Source organism: Taudactylus pleione, unplaced genomic scaffold (genome assembly GCF_031769625.1).
Source record: "Taudactylus pleione unplaced genomic scaffold, aTauple2 ptg000156l, whole genome shotgun sequence".
Lineage (NCBI taxonomy): Eukaryota > Metazoa > Chordata > Amphibia > Anura > Myobatrachidae > Taudactylus > Taudactylus pleione.
The window spans coordinates 19,981,428-20,007,025 of NW_028284558.1; the positions used below are offsets into that span (position 1 = coordinate 19,981,428).

Consider the following 25,598-nt stretch of genomic DNA (forward strand, 5'->3'; position numbering starts at 1 on the left):
GCAGTCATTGAGGAATGCTTTATACAGTAAGTAGCCCCTAACAAATGACAATTTATGGTTTTAAGACTATTCCAGGGATTGTATTTTGTTCATGATGTCATACAACTATTTATACCAATTGTTTAAAAAAAACCTGACAATGATTAAAAGATTTTGATAAAGACCTTAATCTTAGGGGTATATTTACTAAAGTGCAGGCTTACAAAAGTGGAGGAGTTCCCCATAACAACCAATCAGATTCTAACTATTATCTTCTAGAAGGTGCTATATAAACAATAAGTAGAATCTGATTGGTTTCTATTGGCAACAGCTTCACATTTGTTAACCCGCACTTTAGTAAATATACCCCTTACATTTAAAAACATGTAAACAATGTATAATCCTTGTGTACCAATGGATTCCAGCTTGTAATCAGTTTTTGTGCCATTTTCTGCATATTTTGGGTTTATATTGAAAGATTGTTTTTTTTTCTTGCCAGGATTCATGCATAACACAAACAAAGACACACCAGTACGTTCCTAATTTCTATGTAAGTGAATTTCTAGCTTGTTGCCAAATGATTATAAAATTATAATAGCGTCCCTCATGCCTGCCATCTGAACTGAACAATAAAAAGAGATTTATAGCAGTACACAGCGATTACAATCTTTTCTTAACAGTGTATTCTAAACGTGTCTCATAAATCTGCTCTGATTATAAATCAAAATGGAATTTTTTTATTTTTTTTATTTGGAAAATAAGAAGGTCTTTCAATGTTTATTTTAAACTAAAAAGCAAAATCTGTTGTTATTAACAAAAACATCAACCACAGGGAGAAATGAGAGATACTGTTGAGGATAATGTGACATGATCACTTAATCCTGTTATGCTTTACCAATCCTAATTGCACATCCCTAGGGAAATAACTGTATAGCCTTTCCACCCTTTTTATCATAATGGTAACTCCTACTGTGCAGGCCGTCTCTACCTCCAGTCTCAACGTAAAATTACTGTCTCTGACAGTTGTGACAAAGCTTTGATTTTTATTCCTTTTCAAAAGAGAATGCCAGTAATGTATGCCAAGTTATTATTTCATCCTAAGAGATTCATTAAATATGTTTGAAGACTCTCTTTGGTAATTCAGCTCGTAAGGTTCATACTTCTGCAGTATTAAGGATACACTAGTGGCAAAAAAAAATAGTTTTGTAGAGATGAACGAACTCCAGTGGTTCATTTGAGATATTACGGCAGTAATTTTATTTTTTGAAAATTACATAACAGATCTTTTATTACTGATTAAGAGGAAGAGAAATTGTTTAAAGCACAGTTTCTTAAACTCGGTCCACAGGACCTCAAACAGTGCATGTTTTAATAATTAGCTTCACCTGTGGATCTTTCAAAATGTGTCAGTGAGAATGAATACACTTGTGCACCTTCTGGGTGACCTGCAAAATGTGACCTGTTTGTTTCAGTTTCCCATTTATAAAATAGCAAGCAGCCTCTATCAGGACCATTGTATCTGTTATCTTTAATTTCTATGGACGGGCAAGGATGGGATGGGGGAAAATGGGTGGCCCTGGGAAGGACCCATCTCCCTTTTCTACATGGGGAGCAGCAATACGGGACATGTCCAAAAGTGTTTTTCCCTTAAAGAGACAATTGAAGGGTATATAATCTGTTGATAAGGTAAAGCTGTTCAACTTGCTATTTTCATTTTTGTTGCTAGAATTTGTGGTTAAATAAAATTGTGTTTTTTGGTTTATTTTTAACAGTTATCATCACAAACTAATTTGCTGGACAAGGAATTAGGAGATTTGTAGAATTTATCTCTATTCAGGGCGCAAGCAGTGCTTGTAGGAAACTTCACCAATGCATGTTATCGGGTATAAGGACACATAGACAAATATATATATATATATCCAAAAAGGCTAAGCAAATAGCCAAATGAGGGCACTCACCGCACTAGCAAAATGATAAATTAATCGGATTTAATCGGATAGTAGTATATCTCCATGATTATAGTCAACGTTTCGACCCCTAGGGGTCATTATTAAGACAAATTATCAATGACAAGTGTCCAGCATGCTGACAGAAGGCATGCCCAGGGGTCGAAACGTCAACTATAATCATGGTGATATACTATACACTTGGCTAGTTGCTTAGCCTTTTTGGATATCTACTGGAGTACCTGCGTGGTTTTTCTCCTTAGTGGAGCACCCTGCTGAATAACAATACCAAGGTATGTGAGTGCTGTACTTTTCTCTTTTTTTGTATATATATATATATATATATATACACACATATAATTTTTTTAAAGAATTAAAGTAACTCTTAACCAAGGATTAATGAAGCAATCATAATCTGTATGATGTTTGGTACCTGTTTGTATACAATTTTTATACATCAAAAAGAGATAAAGGCCCTCATTCAGAGCCGCTCTCTAGCGGCAGTACGCTCGTTCCGAGCGATGTTCGCACATCTGCGCATGCGTACGGTTTTTAGTACGCATGCGCGAACCAGTCAGTGCGGCCGAAAATCGTTTGTACGCTATATAGCGAGTGCCTGCTATTTTGAGTGACAGAATGAGGCGTATGTGGGTGGTAACAGGGGAAGGTGCTTGAAAACGGGGGAGTGGAATTCGAACGCAGGCGTGCTTAAAGGTCAAAACGGGCGTTTTAAGGGAGTGCATAATTAATACAGCAGCGTCATTGACCACGTCACTTGGGTTTTTTTTACTCAGAACTGCTCGCAAAATAGCGGTTGAAAAAACCAACCACAAGAATAGCGAGCAGTTCATACGCTGTACGATGTACTCGATTAATCTAAGAAATAGCGGACATGACGTATGGTGCGAGCGGCCAGGGGGCGTTTTTATCAAATAAACGAGCGTATGTTTTGCTCGCTCGTTCAGACTTAGAGGTGTGAACAGACTGCAATGTGCGAACGGATCATTTGAATAGCCACCCCTTGTTTTTGAATGAACGTCCGCAAATAGCGAACGGCTCTGAATGAGGGCCAAAGTTTCCCACAGTTATTGTTAAAATCGTCTGTCCTATGAAATGTCTTGTTTGGAGATACAATTTATAATCTGAGATCTGGAGAGAATGTTATCTCTTAAACTCTGAAAATTATATTATTATACCTGAACATAATAATTGACCAACTCAAAAGAGCCCATTTCATGACCAAAATCTTTGTTGTAAGACTCACAAGAAAGTCAGTATTTAGCTCAAGTACTGTGAAAGATTTGATGAAATGTATGGAAGCATTCTTGCTTTCTTCAAGTAGAGTAGAGTGGGTCTTTTTGTAAGGTGTTTAGTAACAAGTAAATGTAAATCCTATTTGAATTATAGATATTGGATAGGTTAATAGAAATGATTGTTTGTCAGAGTTATATTTTGAGCATTCTAAAATTTGAGGCAGTTACATCACATTATAATAGCTATACATAAGAGGCAGTTCCATCACATGGTAATACTATACATAAGAGGCAGTTCCATCACATGATAATACTGTAGCTATACATAAGAGGCAGTTCCATCACATGATAACAGCTACACATAAGAGGCAGTTGTATCACATAATAATAGCTATACATCAGAGGCAGTTACATCACATAATAATAGCTATACATCAGAGGCAGTTACATCACATGATCATAGCTATACATCAGAGGCAGTTGTATCATATGATAATAGTTAAACACAAGAGGCAGTTGTATCATATAATTATAACTACAGTATAAATAAGAGGCAGTTCCATCACATTATAATAGCTATACATAAAAGGCAATTGTATCACATGATAATAGCTATACATAAGAGGCAGTTGCAGTGGCGTAAGTTCATATTAGGAGCCTGCAGGCAAGATAGTTGTTTTTGCCCCCCCCCCCATCTGCTCTCATTCACAACCAACATCACAGTCCCAGCACCATTCACACACACTCCTCCTAAACCACATTCTCTATCAACATACCAGCAGTACCCAGTCACACATTCTCCTCCCTCTGTATTCACCTCCAACAACCCAGAAGCACCCAGACACACATTCTCACCCCCTCTTCTGTCCACATTCACTTCCAACACTCCAGTAGTTTCCAGACACTCTCTCCTCCCCCTGCAATCACCACCACCCCACTAGCACCCAGACACACACCCTAACCCCATGCATTCACTACTAACACCCCAGCAGCACCCAGACACTTTCAATGCTATGCTAAAACCCCAGCAGCAGCATCCAGATACACACTCCGCCCCAATTAACTACCAACATCCCAGCACACAAACACTACCTGTTGCTGTTCAGGGTCTACCATTCAGAGGAAGCAAGTCCCACATGTATGAGGGGGAAGAACCAATAAAGGATGGAGGGGTCATGCACCACATGCATTGCCCTGCCACTTTTATGTACATTGGAGTGGTTTCCTTGCTGGAGATCCCTCCCTAGAGACCAGACTTCAGGGTGAGGGCCCTGGGAGAGGATGGACCATGGCACATGCCACCTGTCCTCCCTGCTTTTTCTTGCTCTGGGGTGCATAAAGCAGAACCTGGAACAAGTACCCCCTTCAGGGCTGGTGCCTGAAGGCAACCTCCTTCCATTGTCTCCTGTATCTACACCAAAGGGCAGTTTTAATCCACTCCAAGACCTTTGCCACAACAAAACTTTTTGCAAGAATCTCTGGTTTTAGAAGAGAAAGGGGAGACGTCCAATTGAAACAACTGGGATACAGCGTTAGTTACTATAACCTCTAAATACTTTAGATGTGATATGTGCCAATGAAAATAAATGTCTGCTGGAGGCCTCTAAGATCGGAGTAGTAATTAAGTTAAGACCATTCAATTTGAAAAATTAATTTGAAAGTTTGAGTGGTTCCCAAAGATTTAAAACTTGGACATTAGGTTGGGGAGAGAGACAACTAGATTTGTAACAAGAGAAAGCAAGTTGTCAGTGAATAACAATAATTTATATTCATGATTTCCCAGCCTAAAGCCTGGTATATTGGCATCTGCACAGATTGCTCTTACCAGTCCCTTAATATATAACAAAAATAACAGGAGACAGAGGGCAACCTTGCCTCATTCCATTATTTATGTATACATGTGTACAGGTGCGGATAAAGAACCGTTTATTTATATACAGTACTGTCATAAAGAAAGCTATAGAGGGCAATGATCCTAGAAAGACAAATTCCCAACCAAACCCATATGCTTGAAAACCTTTTCTAAAAATAACCAGTCTACAGTACCTTATAGAATGTTTTTGTTGTGTCCACATAAATAGGAATAGAGCAGGTACTTTCTAACAAGAAATAAAGTGAATCAGAGTAATGCTTTTTGTAGTGCTATTTTTGCTTCCCTGCCATTCATGATTCCCATCTGGTCAGAGTGGATCAAGGGCCTGATTCAGCAAGGAACGCAAATGGCCGATTGTTGCATACTGCGCATGCATATGCATCACAGTATGCGTGTGCGAACTAGGCATTGCGAGTGATTGACAGGAAGTGTAGTTAGGGCGTAGTAACGGGGGGGGGGGGGGGGGTGGTCGGCTGAATGCAGGCGTGCCAGTGAGTTTGAACGCCATTGCAGGGGCATGCATAAATTATCCACTGTGATGCCATACGCAGCCTCAGGCCTGATAGTGTGCATGGAAGTTACCAATTTCTGAGTAAGGCCAGGGCTTGTGCAAGTGTGTGTGAGGCTGCGATGGTACTCGATTGTACCGATGTTTTCGCAATCTTGCTAAATATTATGGATGCGTGTAAGGTAAAGTAAGCGTCCTTATGTAGTGCAACGGCAGCATTGCGATTGCAATGGATTAGCATACTATCACAGTTGAACTGCATGCATAATCGCTATTGCATTCGCAGTTGCGTTCCGTCGTGAATTAGGCCCCAAGTCTGCTAAAGATATTCACAATCAATTTAGCTAAATAATTTAATAATTAGGAGCAGAACTTAAATGGGCCTAAAACTGGCACTACAACAGGGAGGACAGCATTATGAGTGTCTAGCATTTGGGAGAAAAATTTTGGACACTTTGTTGGATGCCTGGACAAGTGGATTCAATCTATCTGAAGAAATTGTGTAATAACTAACAGTTAATCCACATGGACCTTTACTTTTACCTAGAGTGAAAGAGGAAATATCTGCATCCGGTTTCCATCAAAGAGAAAGTTATATCTAGGGATGGTTTCTGTTCAGGAGAATAATGGGAAACTGGAATGTCTGTAGATGAGCAGCAAACGTACTGTATCCTGCTTAAGATAAGTGTCAATAGATGAAATTGGGGCAGCAAGATTATAAAGTTCTGAGTAGCAACTTGCATTCCCAGTCCTATATTGTGTGACTGTAGGTAACACTCCTTGTAGCACTAGTACAGGTTTACCCTATTTTTTATGACATTCTCTTTAAGCAAATTTTACCTTATCATTCAGAAGTTTATTAGGAGAGATTTGAGAGTGGATATATGTATTTTCCCTTTTATGAAAAAGGATTTATATATTTTTTTATTACTTTAGCTTAGCTGAAAATACTTGTCCCTAAACACACATTTATGTACTTTACAGAGTGTGATTTTCATAAGGCCCGGGTTATCAGTGAAGCAAATGTATTCCTCTATGGCCTCTATCAATCATGTCTTAAGAGTCCTGTAATAGTAGCTTTCATGACCATTGTCTATTAGAGGTCTGTTCCAAAGAGAGGGTGAAAGACACATGAGGATGATTCAACCAGGTCTTTTGGCCAATATCAGTGCCTATGAATAAGAAAATATGTCTATGACTAAGGAACATGCAATAGAGGGCCTGATTCAGCAAGGAACGCACGGATGCAGACGCACGCACCCTTCCGATGCGAGAATATGCTAATCAATGCATACGCACGGAGACCGCAGCACAAGATGCAGACACCCTGCCCCATACTATGCCGCCCATTTCCCTTTACTCACATCCTGATCAGCGCGCAAGATATCGTAAACATCAGTTACATCGAGAACCATCGGACCCATTAGCATAATAGTGGTTGACCTGACCTGCCGCAGAATTTTGCCTGCTTCTTGTGTACAGCTTACGGTATGGCTGCGTATGCCACTGCACTGCCTTAATTATGTATGCCCCTAAAATGGCGTCTAAACTCACAGTCACGCTTGCGTTTGCCTGTCCACCCTCACAAAACGGCACTTCCTGTCAATAACATTTCTCTGGGTCTGCGTTGGCTCTGCACACGCAGTACCCATCACAATAGCTTGTTTGCGCACGTGAACTGTGATGTATACGCATGCGCAGAGCTAAAATATGGGCTGAGTGCGTGCGTTCTCTCCTGTACGTTCCTTGCTGAATCAGGCCAAAAGTCTAGAATGCTCAGGATGTGGGTAACACAGTAAATGTGAATAGCTTCCCATTTTGATTTGATAATAGGATTATTATGGAAAACAATTGTGGATATTAACCATTATGGAAACAGGGTGCAGTATATTTTAATATGTGTATAAAAACTACATCTATTTTCTCAGAGTCAAAGAATTGTAGGGTCAGTGACCTCTTTCCATGGATATTTAGTTCCAGAGCATTGATAGAGGAAACTCTAAGTTCATCCACTATTAAAAGATAAAATGGCAATTAAAAATAAAAAATTCAAGTCGTTGACTTTTTTAAAGAAGAGAGGATTCCTATCTAAGAGACGTGTGTATTGGAGGCAATTAGAGGAAGGCAGTGGGAAGGAAAAGTGGGAAGGAAAAGAAAGTGAGGAGTATTGCACAAAGAATTAACAAATGACAGCATTGGTTATATCATATCAACATATTAAAGTAGCAATTATAAAAAAAATAAACGTCTCCAGAGACAAATAAGAAAAGTTAATAAGCTACAGTATGTTAGTGGTTCAGGTTACAGGAGGTATAGGTAATAGTATAACAAAGCAAGGATAAAGCAAGTACAGTATCAATTTTATCAATGTGATGAAATAGAAAATATAATAATGATATATAAAACCTCTTAGATCCTGAAATATTTGAATTCTTTTGGCATTAAACACAATTTCATCTAACTTCCTGAGATTCTGTAGTCTCTCCTTTCTCTGTATATGGTAAGTCAAACGACAGATATTATCTCTAGGCCTCTTTGACTGAAGACTTAACATGACCTGGCCCAGGGATGCACTATAGGAAGCCAGCCGAGGCAGTGTTCTGTTGGGAAAACTTGGGTCCTGGCACTCATGTGGATGTTACTTTGACACCACCTAATTAACCAGAGCTGCAGACCAAGTACACCCCTTCATGGCAACAAACTGTTTTAGTGGCACAAGAGAGACCTACTGTACACAATATTAGGCAGGTGGTTTTAATGTCATGGCTGATTCGTGTATATGACGGGGGCTGCAAGCTTAAATGGTTTGATAAAAATATGAGTTTGAACCCTATGCTCTATTATGATGAGTGCAGAGTATCTGTGGTTTTTATACTTAGACAATATGGTCACTTGCTACATGCACTTCAGATTTTGGTGAGTGCAGTGGACTAATGCCAGTGTTGGTGTGGCACTCCCGTGGCTTTAGTGGAAGAAAGCATGCTCCTGTGCCCTCCTATGGGTATATATAAAAAATGAGGCTGTGGCACTCAGTCAACACTGTATATAAAAATAATTATTTTAAGTCCAAATTATGTAGAAAGCTTCATGTAGTCTTTAGGAACCTCAGGTCGATCATAACCTGCAATGTGACACCTACCTGTATAACAGAGCTAACTGTATAGTGTAAAGCAACTCCCCACAGTTTCTTGCACCTGCTGTAGGAGGCTGCAGATGTCAAGCGGTGTTTCTGTAGCTGCCATTGAAATTCATTGCTCTAGGTTTTCAGTCAGGGCAAAAGGCCTAGGTAAAGCAAGGGGGAGACTGAAACAGCTGAGAGACAGGGTTGACTCCAGGATTACTCCATCTCCAAGATGATCCAGGCCACTTCCTGAAAATGTGGGGCTGAACTGTGTGATACAGTATAATAAGTGCATGCAGGGAGCCAAGGTAACATGTCACTCTTTGACTATTAATAACTTCCAGGCATCCCAATGGTGTGAGGGACTTGAGAGATCACTTTTCTGGCATGGATATTAGTGAGGGGAACTCTGTTAAAATGTGGCTGGATGCTTGGACCACTCAAAATAAATCCTCCGGACCCTAGATGGCTGCCTGCACCACTTTGTGGATAATCTGGCATTGCATCACATATGGCAGGGTGGGCAGTTATATGTTACTCAAGAAGGGTTGTACCACTGGTAGTTGTATTGGTGATCTTATTCAAATGTCCACCCACACTCAGTAAGTAAATAGGTGATGACCTCAGTGGTTGGCTGTCCTAGTGTGTTTTATAGATGAATCAGAAGTGGCACAGGCAGATGAGGACCATGGAAATTGCTGTAAGCAGTCCAACAGCCTAAAGGATCTCAGTGGAGTATCAGCAGGCTGCAGAATGTGTTATGAAGTACAGTAGCTAGCTGGTAGAAAGCAGTGAAATTGTAGCGATAAGGTGTTTATTGCGGTTATGATGATGCAAGTTAGAGCATTATAAAAGTGTCTGAATTCGTTTTCTGGTTACTTAGGTTCTCTACATTGTAAAAATTTGTTTAAGATGTACTTTGTAGTATTAAACATTAGACCATTTGGTACCTGTGGCTTCTAACTGATGCTGTAAGAAGAATGGGGAGAGCCTTTGCAGAAATGGATGCACGGAGCACCCCCCAGGACTCAGGCTATTGGGGTGAGCTCATGTACTATCACATTTAACTAGATGGTTGTCCATTTTTAAAGTATGTGTTTTACAATAATATCTATATATGCTGCCATGTGTACTGAAACATAGACCGAGATATACCAAGTCTAATCAGATCAACCATATTTTGTAAAAGTCAGATGCACTGCTCACTGTTATACACGGCAAAATGTATGACTACTGTAATTAACAGCAAGCTGTGGTGTCGTTTCTGAAGGTTAATCGAACAAATGACTCCAGATAAAATGTTTGACTCAGGCGATGTTGACAGGTCTCACATATTTTGATCGTACTTGGTAATTTGGGCTGACACAGGTTTTAGGTAACTGCTCAGATACACAATTGCAAGTTTATTATCATCTGAGAAGCCGTCATGTCACAAGAATAGGAAATACTGTCAAAAACATCTGTTTAGTGATGTATACATCAAATTAATATTATACACAATGATGACATTGACAATTCTTCTGTTAATGCTACACACTTGTTATTGCAAAGAAATTACTATGTTATGTAATGTCATTTAGTTTTTTGGGTTTAAGCACACAGGGGCATATGTACTAAGCCTTGGAGAGTGATAAAGTGGACAGTGATAAACTACCAACCAATCAGCTCCTGTCATTTTTCAAACACAGCCTGTAACATGACAGTTAGGAGCTGTGGTCATACGCACACATCGCTAATGTAAATGTATAGTCCGGGTGCCGGTTTGTTTTTTTGCCAAGACCCGGGGATGCTACGGAGACTGGCGCCAGGAAGGAGGTGAGTATAGGATCTTTTTTCATGATCATCGGGCAGCAGGTAAGTATGTGTGAGTGAGGTAGGTGTATGTTATAAAGTTATACTTTCTACGTTGTATGTGTTGTGGTTTTTTAACAATTATTTTTAAAGCAGGGGTACGGGTCCATTCTCGTGAGAGTTTTGAAACTCTCATATTGGTAAATTCCCGAATCCTATCTTCACTAGTGAAAAGTTACTCAAGTTTGGCCGATGGTGAATTGAAGAGAGTTTGCTAACTCTCCAGATTTTCGCTGTAGCAATGTGATTTCTCTCCCAAGTTTGACATGAAATGGCCAAACTCTCCAGAGATTGCTAACTCGAACAAACTAGAATCTATAGTAAACTTACCCCTAGGTGTTTCCAATACAAGCAATCAGATTCTAGCTATCATTTTTTGGAATGTACTGGACAAATGAGCTTTAATTTGATGGGTTTCTATGGGCAATTTCTCAATTTTTCCTTTCTTGTAGCTTTAGCAAATCTACCCTTATGAGATACAGATTTCTAGTAGAAAAAAATTGACTTATTTTTACGAGAAAATCTTGATTCAGAGGAGTGTTTGCTATAATGGATAAATAGAGTATTACCAGAGATGCTTTAGGTAACTAGTTGTTTTTTAAAAATATTATTATTTTTTTTTAATTAAATGCAATGTTGCAACCTGTGTGTGTTTTGAGCATCTACATAGGTACAGTATTTGTTATGAACAGAGGGCCTGATTCAGAGCCGCTCGTAAGCGGCCGCTCGTTCGCTCCGAGCGATGTTCGCACATCTGTGCATGCGTATGGGTCGTAATGCGCATGCGCCAACCAGTCAGTGCGGTCAGAAATCGAGCGCTCGCAAAACAGCGAATGCCTGCTAATTTGAGTGACAGGATGAGGCGGTTGTGGGTGGTAACAGGGGAAGGTGCTTGAAAACGGGGAGTGGAGATCCGAACGCAGGCGTGCCAAATGGTCAAAACGGGCGTTTTAAGGGTGTGCATAATTAACAAAGTAGCGTCATCGACCACGTCACTTGGTTGTCTCTTAGCCTGAACTGTTCGCATGATTGCGGTAGGAAAATCCTACCACAAACACTGCGAGCAGTTCAGACGCCTTTCGATGTACTCGATTAATCAAATAAACAGCGGAGATGATGTAGGATGCGAGCGGCCAGGGGGCGTCTTTACAAAATAGCGAGCGCATATTTTGTTCGCTCGCTCACACATAGAGGCGTCAACAGACCGCAAAGAGCGAGCGCTCAATTTAAATAGCCGGCCCCTTTTTCTGAACGAGCAAGCGCAAATAGCGTCCGACTCTGAATCAGGCCCAGAAATCGTAGTCTATTTTGCCTCATAGGAAACAATAATTCATATATGAAAATTAATTACACACAAATTCCATTTAAGATGTTTTCTGAATAAAAGGTAAATAATTACACACTACTTACTGTGGAGATATTGTGATACATGTATAGTTTTCTCTTCTGTAAAGGTCCATGTCTTTGTTATTTTGTGGCATTTCAACTGGTATGAAGACTTTTTGGATTCGATCCAGCAGACTGTGTTTTCATCATAAAAAAAATCCAATGTATGAATACCATTTGCATTCGTAGAGCTCCTGGTGGGCGCTTTGCCCCCATTAATTTCCAGCACTTCAATTGTTTCAGAGTTTGCAATCAAAAGAACCGGAGGTCTGTCAGCAGGCTCTAGGATTAAACATAATGCAATCATAAGTATTAATTTGAGTTCAAAGTCAATCTGCATATCACAATGCTTAAGTGAGATAAAATGAACTTAGACTATTGTTCTGCTACCATTGTTTCTGTTGTAGAACCTTTTAGTATTACCTGGGGTTAAATTGAATAAAACAAAATATGCTATTTGTAACCATTTACTCCTAAATCATGAAAATGACTCACATTTCTTCATAAATACTTCCAAAAATTAATTTTATTAGATGAGTATTAGTGTGCATACTTAAGAACGCAATTAAACTCAATGGGTTCAATTGAAATACCCGCAAATTACTTGCGGCCATGAGTAAATATATCTATATGCCTCACTTATGGTACCTTCTGACTTGCAGATTTTGTGTTTGCAGCCCCATAGGTTTGTGAGCAAAAATTTGGGAGTCCGATGCAATTCCAAACTGCGACAGGTGTGAGTTGCGGTGCTATCAATGCCATTGCAAAGTCAACTTGTGCCTGCATTGACCCCAATGTATTACACAGTGTATTATTTTATATTAAACAAAACTAAATAAAATATCAGATGAGGAAAATGTCTTTTATACTAATTAAAAGCTGTACCACAAGTGTCTGGAGCCGGGAAAAATTTGTTCACTTTCTGAGTCAAACTATGAACGATTATCGTTCATGCGCGTTCACGATTGTAGTTTGTAGTTCAGTCAGACTTGTCAACTCAACGATTTTCATTAAGTTAATATGCAAAAATCGTTTGTAGTTCAAAGAAATCGTTCATTACACTTTAAAAAATCTGACAGATAATCTGACAGATAATCGTTCATAAAATCGTTGGTAACAAAATCGTTGTGTGTGTATGCAGCTTTATAATTAAAATAAAATATAATAATAATCATACTCTGTATAGGTCTGTTGTGAAGGGAACACTAGTTTGGTGCTAAAATTGTACATCCCAGGATCCAACATTGGCTAAAGGAATTTCAAATATCTTCCATTAATGCTTACAGTACTTATTAAGGCTTCATTTTTGAAGGCACAATCACACTAATCATGTTCTTACTATATGATGAGAGGTAAGATGCCAGTGATGAGTGACAAGCTGTGTCTATGAGAACGAAATGTATCAAATTTTAATGAACATTTATATATTTAAAATAATAATAATAAAAATATTCACATAGAGGGTGCTGCAACAGAAGAGTCCATTTTATAGTATGCGGGATGGAAGAGCAATGTGTAATTATCAGCAGCAAGCAGCCCACTCTATTGACCACTGAAAAGCCTTTGCGTGAAACAGTTAAAGTTACCATAATAAGTTTCTTTTTAAATAGTAATTCTCAGGATAATTAGTAGGTGCAGCTTGCAGCTGATAACTACATGCTACCATTTGATCCTGTACCATGTACAGTATTATATTGTAGCAACACCATTGGTAAATGGTAGATTTCACTTGGTGCAAAGTATTGTATGATAGAGGTGCCATCTGTTGGCCTATGAAACACTTATCTAACATAATTTTTTATTATTTTTTACTGGCAAACAATAGAGCTTCTAGAACATAAAACATGCATTCATTCTCCATATGGTGTAAATGAAAATCCACTGCTAAATTATAAGAAAACAACAAAAAAGTATTCTTGTTATTCATTTTGCAGTTCAATGAAGTGAAAATTGATATATATTTCTGCAATGTTTCTTTTTTTTTACTTCAGCTATTGTCTTTCAATATATACTACAAGCAATATATAGACTATATAGAGTTAATATTCAGCCCCATAATACACAAATTATATTTACAATAACACCTGTGGTTTATAATGTATGTATTTTTTCCCTAATCATAAAATAAAGAAGCTCACTGTTTGTTCACTAGTATCCAACCTTGCCAAGGATTTCCTTTTATCCAGGCACCGGAGGGCTTTCAACTATTTGAAGGTAGAAACCCAGCATTTATAGAAAAGTCTTTGTTGCCTTGCTAGCTTCCAGCACCAGGGGATCCATCTTTTATGCTTCCCTTATGGCTCTTAGGTCAAAGAGAAGCTTAGAGGTTCAGGGACCACAAAAGTTATCAGGATATCAGTGATTCAAGGCACAAGGAGGATTGTGTTTGTTTTTATACCTGCTTGTTTGTTGAGTATAGCACAGTACAGGTTCAGGCTGTACTAAGCTAAAGTTCTATACAGGTAGGTTTTGACACGAGAGCAAAAGAAAAGAAAAAAACTCTTTTTGGGGACACTCTTATTCATAATTCTATTTAAAATAATTTTAATAGGTATACATTAAAAAGAAAAAAACATATATAAAGACACACAGAAAAAGCCTTATCAGTATCCTCCTTGGATGAACTATAAGGTAGATAAATCTTGTATTATGATTGGGAAATTTCCCAATGTTGCTCTACGTAATGGCGAAAATATTTTTTAACACCAATGCTAAAATGCGGGTGTTCATATACGGTAATTCAAAGGCACGTATAGTTAATATCTTTGTTAATATACAATATTATTTTCACAGTCAGTCAAATAAAAAATAATATTGTATATTAACAAAGATATTAACTATATGTGCCTTTGAATTACCATATATGAACACCCGCATTTTAGCATTGGTGTTAAAACAATTTTTCGCCCATACATAGAGCAATATTGGGAAATTAACCCTATCATAATACAAGATTTATCTACCTTATTGTTCATCCAAGGAGGATACTATTAAGGTTTTTTCTGTGTGTCTTTATATATGTGTTTTTCTTTTTAATGTATACCTATTAAAATTATTTTAAATAGAATTATGAATGAGTGTCCCCAAAAAGAGTTTTTTCTTTTCTTTTGCTCTCTTGTCAAAACCTACCTGTATAGTTCAGTAAATATAAGCCCTGGGGAGCACCACCAATCTTAAATATATACAACTTGGCATTGTCCCACTTAATGTTGTCACAGTATTGTTGGTTCTTATTGTGTGAAAAAAAATATTGCTCTTTATCATATGTTTAAAGTTTGGTGCAGGATCATCCCTTTTTTTCTAAGCTATAGTTCTGCCAGTAAAACTGTCAGAAAGTTACACTTGTTACTCTAGTAAAGATTTATCTGCAGACATTGTCACAAAAATTAGTGGGGACATGTATCAACTTAAATGCACTACTGCAAAGGTTATTCATGCCATTTGTGTTCTGCATCTGTAAATGAAACAAATCAGTAGAATGTGGGTGACCTACAGACTCTTTATACATTTACTGCAGCTGGTTTTTCAATAATATATGCAGGACAAATGTCACAAATTCAGTAGCTTCTGCTTGACTACTTTTATTTTGATAAAAGACCCTTCTGTGTATCGCAAATGTAGAGATTAATCAGTGTTTCCATTGTTCTCTGTGATGTAACCCACCCAGCATGTGAAACCTGTCAGCTCTGTAACACTTTTGCAAAGGACAAGTGCCTAAGGACTATCAAATAGGAGCCACAGAATGGTTTTCTCTTTTCTTAAGTTGGAATTGTTAGCTTGTAAAATATACATTGTGTAGTTCTTTTTGGTACATTTTATAATGGTTCATAATGTCTGTTCATTGTTACATAATTAGGTGTGAACACATTAAATACTTAGTCATTTATAAAGAGTAAGGTTTTTTTTACTAAGTGTCAGGTCGTAATACCTGACACTTTTGTTCGTGTTCATGCCCAATATTTAAAAGGGCACTGCTTTTACTAGCAAGACATGGCTAGTAAAAGCGCTGCCTGTTTAAATATCGGCCATGAACCTGAACAAAAGTGTTGGGTTTTACAACCCGACACTTAGTAAATAAACCCCTAAGTCTTATAATGGGCCAGGTAAAAACATGTTGGTCTAGCTCATAAATCCATCTGTGCATCTGTTGTTCATGATCATTTGGCAGATAGGACATGACAGATCATTTCCATCATACAGATGTGTCCTCATAAACTGTTGCTCAAGTGGTGGCAAATAGCCCCTCTTGGTGCATCAAGGCCCCGGGCATCTAGGCCACGAGAAGTGTCATTCTAGCTCAATATGTGCATCTTATTCACATATGTATAACAACTGGAAGTGATAATACTACATTGCTAGATTGCACTGATTACTGTAATCTGATGTGTGACATTTGTATATCTGTGTGTGACTGCGCCTGAATCTGTGTAACAAATGCTATGATGTAAATTCCTGTGAGGTCTAAAGCTGGGTACACATTAGACGATATATTGGATGATTTGCCAATTTCCAACGAATTGGAATAACAAATCGTCCAAATCGTCCAGTGTGTACGCACTATTGCGCTCCCCTGCTCATTGTTTGTCACATCTTCAGATCGGCCTGAAGTGCAGGCCAATCTGAAGATTCAAGGAACGGTAGTATGCTTCTGGATGCAGAGGAGTAATGATATATCGGGAGGTCGTACACCAGATTGTGCAGTGTGTACAGACCGCCCGATAAATAGTCCAGTTGCATCTGCATCGCTGGCTACAAACATCTTCTAGTGTGTACCCATCTTAAGTCTCAGCTCAGCATCTCTAGTACATTGAGTGGTGATTCGCTGCTTCTGCAATGCAAATAAGATACAAAATGTAAAGAGAACTACAGTACTCTACTTCTCTTGGAATGTCTCAGTTACACCGGGGGTTTTGCACCATATGGCGTATAGATGCTAGGTGTATGTGGACACATCTTTACTCAATCCACTCCAGCCAGCTCATTTAAATATCTTTGTGCAAACAAAATCTAATTTCTTCTGTGGATCTTGAAAATAATTAGGTGAATCACTGGTTCTCTCCTTGCAGCCGTAAAATCTGCCAAAGTTTTGTTAAAACCATTTCAACAACCTGTACAAAACTGACTCAATGTGCATCTTGCACGCTATACCTATGGGCGGTTCCCTAGAAATAAATACATGGTGTGCCAATAAACTTTGTGATGTAAGCACTGTATTCACAGGCCACATGCTGCACCTCTAATTAGTAGATGATTGTCTGTTGTGACCAGTTTCTTGTTCAAAAAAAGCTGTTTAAGTAAATAGTGAACACACTGTGTTTCCTACAAGATAATTAGATATGTCAAATCAGCATCTGATTATGATAACTATCTTTTTGAGTTTCTGGCTAGCTCAATGACAATGTGTTGAAAGTCTGAACACTGTACAATTTATTTTATAGTATTTATTAACATTTGTTCAACATTTATTTTTATAGTGCCAGCATATTCTATTGCTTTTAGTTGCATAGAATATGAGAATATTAAGTATGTCCTCTCTTATAAGGACCATCCAGCAAATATTTTTGAAAAAAACACAGTAAAACATTATTGCCTCACATATTTAAACTTGTTCATTACTTTAATTTTGAGGCTTAAACTGCACCCATCTTTATCTCATTAGCATTAGAGAAAGTGGAAGAAAAAGTGACATAACTGATTATGAAATAGTAAGTGGACCAATCGAAAGACAACACAAGTTTAGGCAAATTTTCAATATCTCAAATGTATTTTTCATTATGCAATCCCTTGTCTTTGCATAGCTGGTATGAGGTGCATGGGCTAACCTCCTTGAAGATGCATTCCTCTACCCTGGCTAGCTGATGATGAGTATGGTCAATTAGTGAATAAGGACTTCCAGCTCATGCAGGATTCACAGCAAAGAGTTTTCTTGCCTTGACACGAGTGATGTTGCATGACTTGGGTGCCAGACAATCTCTATTCCAAAATATGTTCTCTTTATTAGACAGCTCTCCCAGAACATTAATTGGTTGCAAACTGATAAGGAAAAATGTCTACAGCTCCTTCTCCACTCCTGCACAGTACTTGGGTTATGACAATGAAATTAAAATATATACTGTACATCTCCTTGCTAGTGACTGTCATTCCAAACATATTCCCCTCATTCCAAACTTACAGTATTGTTTCTTTTATCAGCCTCTCACTGATTTACAGTCACTAGGCAGCTCATATGTAGTTGCTACACTCCACAAGTGTTACTTAGAGACGCTTCTCTCACCCTGCAGCTCTTCTCATTGGGCTTAGTATAAATCTGCCTACCTTTTATACTTTATCCCAATTCGGCTTCTCTTTATTACAGTATATTACAGTCTGCATCTATTTATTTTTCACTGCTCTGACTCACACCTCTGCCTTGCTTCCCCTCAGACTTTGGGGCTCTTCTGCTGTCTCAACACTCTGTCACTTAGGGATTCACCCCCTTTCTTCATCTATTATGAGGCAACAAACTTTCTTTTTAGTCCAGCATTGCTGCCTCTACCATGATCCCTCCCATTAGTGGCTGCTAGAGGATTATGTATGTGGAAACTCTCACCCTCTTTAGTCACAATGTGGTGCTCTTACTGCTTCTTTCCATAAATGGGTTCATGCCCCCCTTTCATAGGTGATGCTCCCCTTTTCATATATTAGCTCTTTGCCCCTGCTTTGTTTTCCCCTCGCAATATAATTGGGATGACTGCCATTCTCTTTGACAATTAAGGGCACTAGGGGCATCAGGAAATCCTCCCCTTCTCCCTTTACCCACTCTGTGCATGGCCATTGACCATCTATGGTTACCAACCATTGATGGTTTGCCACCAACAGTAGATAGTTTTGACATCAATGGCTGTGAGGCAGCAATGTTGTTTTATTTCTCCCTTGGCGCAGGGGAATGAAGCTTTCCCCCACTCCTTGGCTGCACCGGTGAGCCCCATACCCTTCAGTGATTGGTCTGCTGCCTGCTATTACCCACAGCAGGAAAATCCATCAATAGGGGCAGACCATCAATAGTTGCCTGTTGATGGTTTTATATCATTGATGTTAATCACTGATGACACCATTGATGGTTGACCCACTGATGGCCATCCCTAGACCCTCTGATCTAACTAATTACCACAGCTCTGTATAATTCCGTCCCTCTTTCTATGACAGGACAAATAACACATAGCCTTATCACTCTACCCCTCTCTTCAATAACAAATTGCATGCAGAGCAATGTGGTGCTGATTCTGATTTCAGAGCAAGTTAAAAAAGCAAGTAACTCTGTATCTGGAACAAACAATGTTGCAATACAAGGGGTGCAAATACATTTTTCATTTTGCATGCAGGGTAAATAATAGAGATGTGCACCGACTCCCGTGGTTTGGTAGTGGATAGGGATTCATCTTCCTGTTTTGGTTTTGCAAAAGCACCCTCACGTGTTTTTGTTTTAGATCTGTATTTTTTTAGATTTTTTTTTTATTTAAATGGCTAAAATTACGTCATTTTGACATATTTACTAAAGCTTCTAAAACAGACAAGTAGAAGTGTTGTCCATAGCATCAATCAGTCTATGTTTTTCTAGGATGCAATTAGAAATTATAGCTAAAATCTGATTGGTTGCAATTGCAATGGGAACACTACTTTTCATTTTAGAAGCTTTAGAAAATCTACCCCACCTGCAGAGCAACACAGTTTTACCAAGGTGCAAAATTGCTTGTTCTTCTTTGTTTTGCTCTTAACTCAGAATCAGCCCCTGTGTCACTCCACCTACTGTCACAGGGGGTTTTACATTTAGAATTCAAACTGTGTGTTTTCCCTATAACTCTCTGACTAGCCACCAACATTACAGCATGCTTAGACTACATGAGAACTTAATTACTAACACATTTTTCTAGACTTACAAATATACTATTGTTTAAATAGTAAAAATGTGATCTCACAGACTCACCCAGGCCTGTAATTCTTGGCTGTTAGTAACACAAACACACTACTCTCATCATATCATGTGATGGCAGAGGGAGGAGAATGAGGGGAGAATTTTACATTGTACAAAGCATATTGAGCTCAGAGTGGCATTCCGAGGCCTTTCTGCTTACTAGTTTATGGCAATTAGCCATGGGCCACTTGCATTGTGCATTTTCCCGCCTATTACAGGTAGGCAGATTTGGCTCATACTGTACCTCCATAGGCAGCAGACTCTGCCTTCTGTAGTTAATGTCAGAAGCCTCCAGAACCCATTTTGGCTGCTTCCATGGTTAATTGAATCTGTCCCTATGAGCCATTTCACTATGGGTTCTATGGATGTTACATGACACTGATGGAAACCCTGGGGAATGATTAAATCATTAGCTGGTATACTCTGCGTTGACTGGGTTGAAGACTGGACCCTGAAGTACACCGGCAGCCTTCATCTTTTTAAATTGTCCTCAAATATAACTTAGATAACCATGCAACTTAGAAGTAAATGACAGTGAAGGTAGACATATTCTCATACCGTTTGGGGTATATCAAGAGTAGACTGACTTACAGAACAGAAATCAGTATAGCTTCCAAAATCACTTCTGCTTCAGCTACGGACAGATATGCTATTGTAGCTGCTAACATATTAACAGCTGTGATATCTGTAATATAGTAATGAGGCAGGAGCGTCACGCAGCATCCAAGGATGCAGCATTGCATCATCTGCGATCACTTTGGCTGACTGAGTGACTATGGGGTCTAGCAAGCCGACCACCGCAGATCAGTTAAAGAGGCCATAAAATCTCCATCAGCCGACAGAGATCCTGGCCTCTCTACTCTCCCCTCCAATGGTGGCAACATGCCTCTATTTTGGGAAATGGAGGCCGCAGGTGTTGCCCCCTCCCCACCCAGAAACGGCAGCAGACTGTCAATCACTGACAGTCTGCCGCCGGACTGCATGTGAGATTGCAGACCTGTACTGCACATGCACATACGGGTCAGGTGCATACTCAGATTCCCGATAATTGGGAATCCTGGTGATCCCTGTCACTGCATCCGAAGCTGAATCACCTCCTGAAATCACTCTGCACATCAACATTGAAGACCATGTCTAGCAGGGCTTCCATCAGGAGGGGAATACTGGCACAGGAGTCCCATTCCCAGACAGAAGGGGGCCATAGCGGCACTGCGTGTCTGCGATTAATCTCTCCTGTTGTTTGCAATCTCCATATGCTAAACTTTGCAGGATCAAACATTGTGGATTGATTATACTTTCTGCCACAGTCTGAATGTATTGAGTGCTGAGCTGCTCATGAGCAATCCCAAGAACTCTGCTTCTGACAAAGCAGCCAGGTGAAACTCGGGTTGGCTTTTCTTTACACAATACCGCTGGTTATACTTGATTATTATAGGGATGGATTAATATAATGAAATTGTTCTATAACTGCAGCAGCTTGAAGGACTATTAGATCATTAAGATAGTATTCCTATTGATAAGATATAGGGCAATATTATCTAAAGAATAACCACTGACGAGCTGAGTGGGAATTATATGGAGCTAGCTAGCTCAGAACATATTAGTAGCGTTATTGAATTATGAACAAACTGCCACTGAGCAGACAAATATGCATTGTTACTAAATTAACTACTCTGGGACTGTTTCTCTTAAACTGATACATTGCTATCTAATTGTAACATAATTTGTTACATTACAACTGCTGCAGACAAACACTCCTATTTAAATAAATATCACTGACAAAGGACAATGATATAGACTAATAAACCTATATATACATAAATTTATATTACATCAGTGATATTAAGAGGATAGTATAAAGCCAATCACACAAAGGTATAAGGATAAACAACCAGCAGTATTATATAAGTTTTAATACACTAAATTTCTCTTTTTCATGCACATCTTTCTATTTTACTTGAACTTTGATTGATTTTTAAAATATTTTGCCAGTTGTGGTAACCCCTAAATGACATAATTTTAATTAAAAACAAATAAAGATTAATATGTTTTAACTAAGGAATAAAATGATTAACGTGGACTGACGTAATAGTGCACCGTAATAAAGACTTTACTTTTTTCTTTGTTTTTGAAATATGCATATATAGAGTGTGTGGTAGCACACCAGCAATAAGGATTCATTGAAATACAATAATTCCAGTGGAATATTGTAGATAGGATAATATTATCCATCATAAATAACACTTTTAATGTGTCAGTATTATACATTATAATATGAGTCAAAAATAACCACATTACTAGTGTGGGATCATAAACCCTTTCTTGTAGTTCAGGCATAGGCAAAAACTTAATCCTGGTCAAACTACACCAACAAGCCAAATTAAGGTGGATCTAGGTACAAAACTCTAGCTGTGCATAAAGGACAACAGGATTGTTGCTTGAAAACAAAATGCTTTACATAGAAAATGCACACAAAAATATTGTCAAGGTGAAACCACAGTAGCATAAAACTATATATTTGTAATATTGCACATTAGTGAGCAATAGATTATAACAATGTAAATAGACAGTAAGTGCTAACTAATAAACATTAATTGATTTTCCATTGCATTAGAAAGTTATAAACTTCAAAATGTTACATTGTAGTTAAATTAAAGCCATTGGGAGTCATCTTCAGTTTAGGATTCTATATTATTTTTTGTGAAGCTGACCACAAGCTGTTTTCGCTATTATCAGCAAGGGGAAGCTAAAATTGGTTGCCTGTAGTGTCCTTTCAAACAATTGATAACTATTAGGAAATTTGATGTGCATAGTATAAAATCCTGCTCAAGAACTCATCTTTATTTTGGATATTTTCCATTCTTATAAACTCCTCAACTTTTACATTGCTATTTAAGTAACCACCAGGGTAACAGAGGTATTAGCTTCTATCAGCGCCTTCTACCATCTACCATCATCTGTATAAGTGGTGGGCTGAGTATGACATTTCAACAGTCATAATGTTGACATTCTTCATGTCAACATGGTTATAATATTGACGTTGACCATATCGACATTCATCATGTAGACAGTGATGAAATGTCGACATTTCGGCCCTGGTGGCCCAGTGGTGACTTACCTGCTCCTGCTGCAGTGGCATCCTCTCGGTCTTAGTGATCATGTGACTTCCTGGCCAGACCTTTGATCCTCCGGCATTCGGATGAGTATTTCTCTCCAATCCCTAACTCTCCCTCTAGTACCTACCCCTAAACCCCTCCCGCAGACCAACCCTAACCCTCCCACCCGCATCCTAACCCAGTGTCAAAATTCTGAGATTGTCAACATGTCACTCATCTACACAATCTGAGAATGTCGTCACATTGCCTGATGACATTTTAACAAAGTTGATATCATTCGACATTGTGGTGTTTACATGAATGTGGACGTTGTCATTGTTGACCTTTTGATCCCGTAAGGGGTATGGAGTCAAGCTGCCTGTATGGCAACATGAGTGAGAGAACGATCCTTTGGGCATCATTTTGCTATAGTGCCTAGACATTTCAGATACACCCCTGTCTCTATGCATGGCATCAGTAACTATTTTATGTAAACCAACTTATATGGTATGATAATAATAATAATAATAATAATAATAATAATAATAATAATAATAATAATAATAAAAATATTAATAATAATTCTTAAAAGAACAAAATAAAAATTTTTTACACATCAGCCCAATAGCCATCATTTTACTCTATGGGCCATATTCAATTAGGCTGTGAAAAGTCATTTTTGCCGATGATGTAATTTTCTTATGTTTCAATTATCCCCATATTCAATTTCAAAGACTTTTCGCCGGTGTGAAAAGTCTTTGGAAAAAAAACGGGGATAAGTTTTCACCATGCTTTACATGGCGAAAAAAGTGCACAATTAGGGTTTAGGGGTGCAGGCTTTAAAAAAAATAGCCTGCCCCCTGGGAATAGCCCTTAAAAACGAACTATGTCAAAAAAAGTAAAAAAAAAAAATAGGGACACCCCAAAAAAAATATTTTAAGTTTGGGGTTAAAAATAAATAAATATGGGGAACAAGTTTTTAAATAGCCAAATTAATTCAGGGAGGGTTCCCAAGTATGCGTCAGGTGTTTTAAAGAATGCGGGTGGTAGTGGCAGGTGCATTTTTGAAGAATTTTCAAAATGCACTTTAGGGACTTAAAAATATGCTTGCACCCATTTTCATGTACCTCAAAATTGATGGGCTATTCTTCACCCCTTCTTCACAGACGCAAAAAAGCAACTGCTGCGGCTATTTAAAAACCTGACTTCCCTTCAACAGCCAAAACAGGGTTACCCATAGTGATCCCCCATGTCTGGACATCTTTAGGGGGTCCCAGGACCTTTTCCCAAAAATTCAAATTTTTTGGAGAAAATTACCTTTCCGCCGGCTCTCGTTTTTCTCGCGCCCGATACTTTATCCCCAGCATGGACTTTTCGCTCCTAATTGAATACCCCCCTATGAATTGAAACCCATAAATTCTGACTATTTCTGAGGATGAACCAATCCTTTAACTTATTTCTAGTATATTAGAATATATACTTAAACTATAAAAGAAGATTTACATTTAAGATGGTGTCACTTGTGATAAGAGTGTAAGATATGAATATATAATTAGCATATTTACATAATTATAAGCAATGCTATCTTTATTGGATCACAAAAAAACTGCCAATGTTGTAGCAATGAAGAATTCATAAACCCTTTAAAAACTGAAATGGTCTATGTAGACATCTAACATGATTCCTGTCTTTATTTCAGGATTTCAAACTTGCTCAACCATCCTGTCTTCACCAGTGATGGCTATAGAGTCATTCACGATTATTCAGTTATCCCAGTTTGTTCTGCATATCGGAGTATAGCAAATTTGTACTCCAAGCCTTTTATTACCAAAGTTTATGTGACCCCCCCCAAAAAAATAAATATATATATATACATATATATATATATATATACACATATATGTATATATATGCGGTGTCTATCCTGGTTGGCACAGAGGAGATCCCGGCTCGTGCGCTGCTTCCAGACGGCTGCTGGGCATAAACTTCAAAACTCCACGCCCCTGTACTCCAAGCAGGCTTCTGTCTACTGTCAGCATGCAGGCCGCATGCCGGCCTTCCCTCCAGAGCCGGGTCATGGGCGCGGCTATCTTGGACTCTGTCACATGAGTCCAGTCAGGCACTCAGAGCATGGTCTGCGGGTCTGCTAACTGCACCGACCTTTCATCCAGAGTCCAGCCCTATAAATTCTTTCCTTGGACTGAACTCCTCTGCCAGTACAACGTCGCTTCCACTGAAGTAACAGCTCCTGTGCTGTGCTCCCTCCATTGCTTTTCGAACCGAGCAGTCCAACCTAATCAATTATATTCATCTTCAATCAACTCTACCATCAAATGTTGCAGTCCAGATTTGCCATTGGGAATTATTCTTACTTCTTCAGCTGCAGTCTGGATTTGCCATTGGGAATTATCTTTCCGAGTTCGATCATTGGAGTTTGGTTACCATCATTGGGAATTATCTCTCAATCAACATCGATTCATATCAACATCAGTTCCTACTCAGCATATTTAATAAAGTCATCATTGATTTCTACCAACATCGGTTCCTACCGACCATCTCTAATAAACTTATAATCAATTCCTTCAAGTTCCAACATCGGTTCTTACCGATCATAGTTAATAAAGTTATCATCATT

The 25,598-nt window shown here is 38.6% G+C and overlaps 1 protein-coding gene across 1 annotated transcript in view; it reads right to left on the bottom strand.

The window, feature by feature from the left end:
- The window catches only part of LRP1B (LDL receptor related protein 1B), a 1,691,377-nt gene that overhangs the window by 913,045 nt on the left and 752,734 nt on the right, over positions 1–25,598 (bottom strand). The window contains exon 6 of the mRNA XM_088474914.1: positions 11,942–12,199. Within this exon, the coding sequence (XP_088331040.1) occupies positions 11,942–12,199 (258 nt within the window). The remainder of the gene's footprint in view (positions 1–11,941; positions 12,200–25,598) is intronic.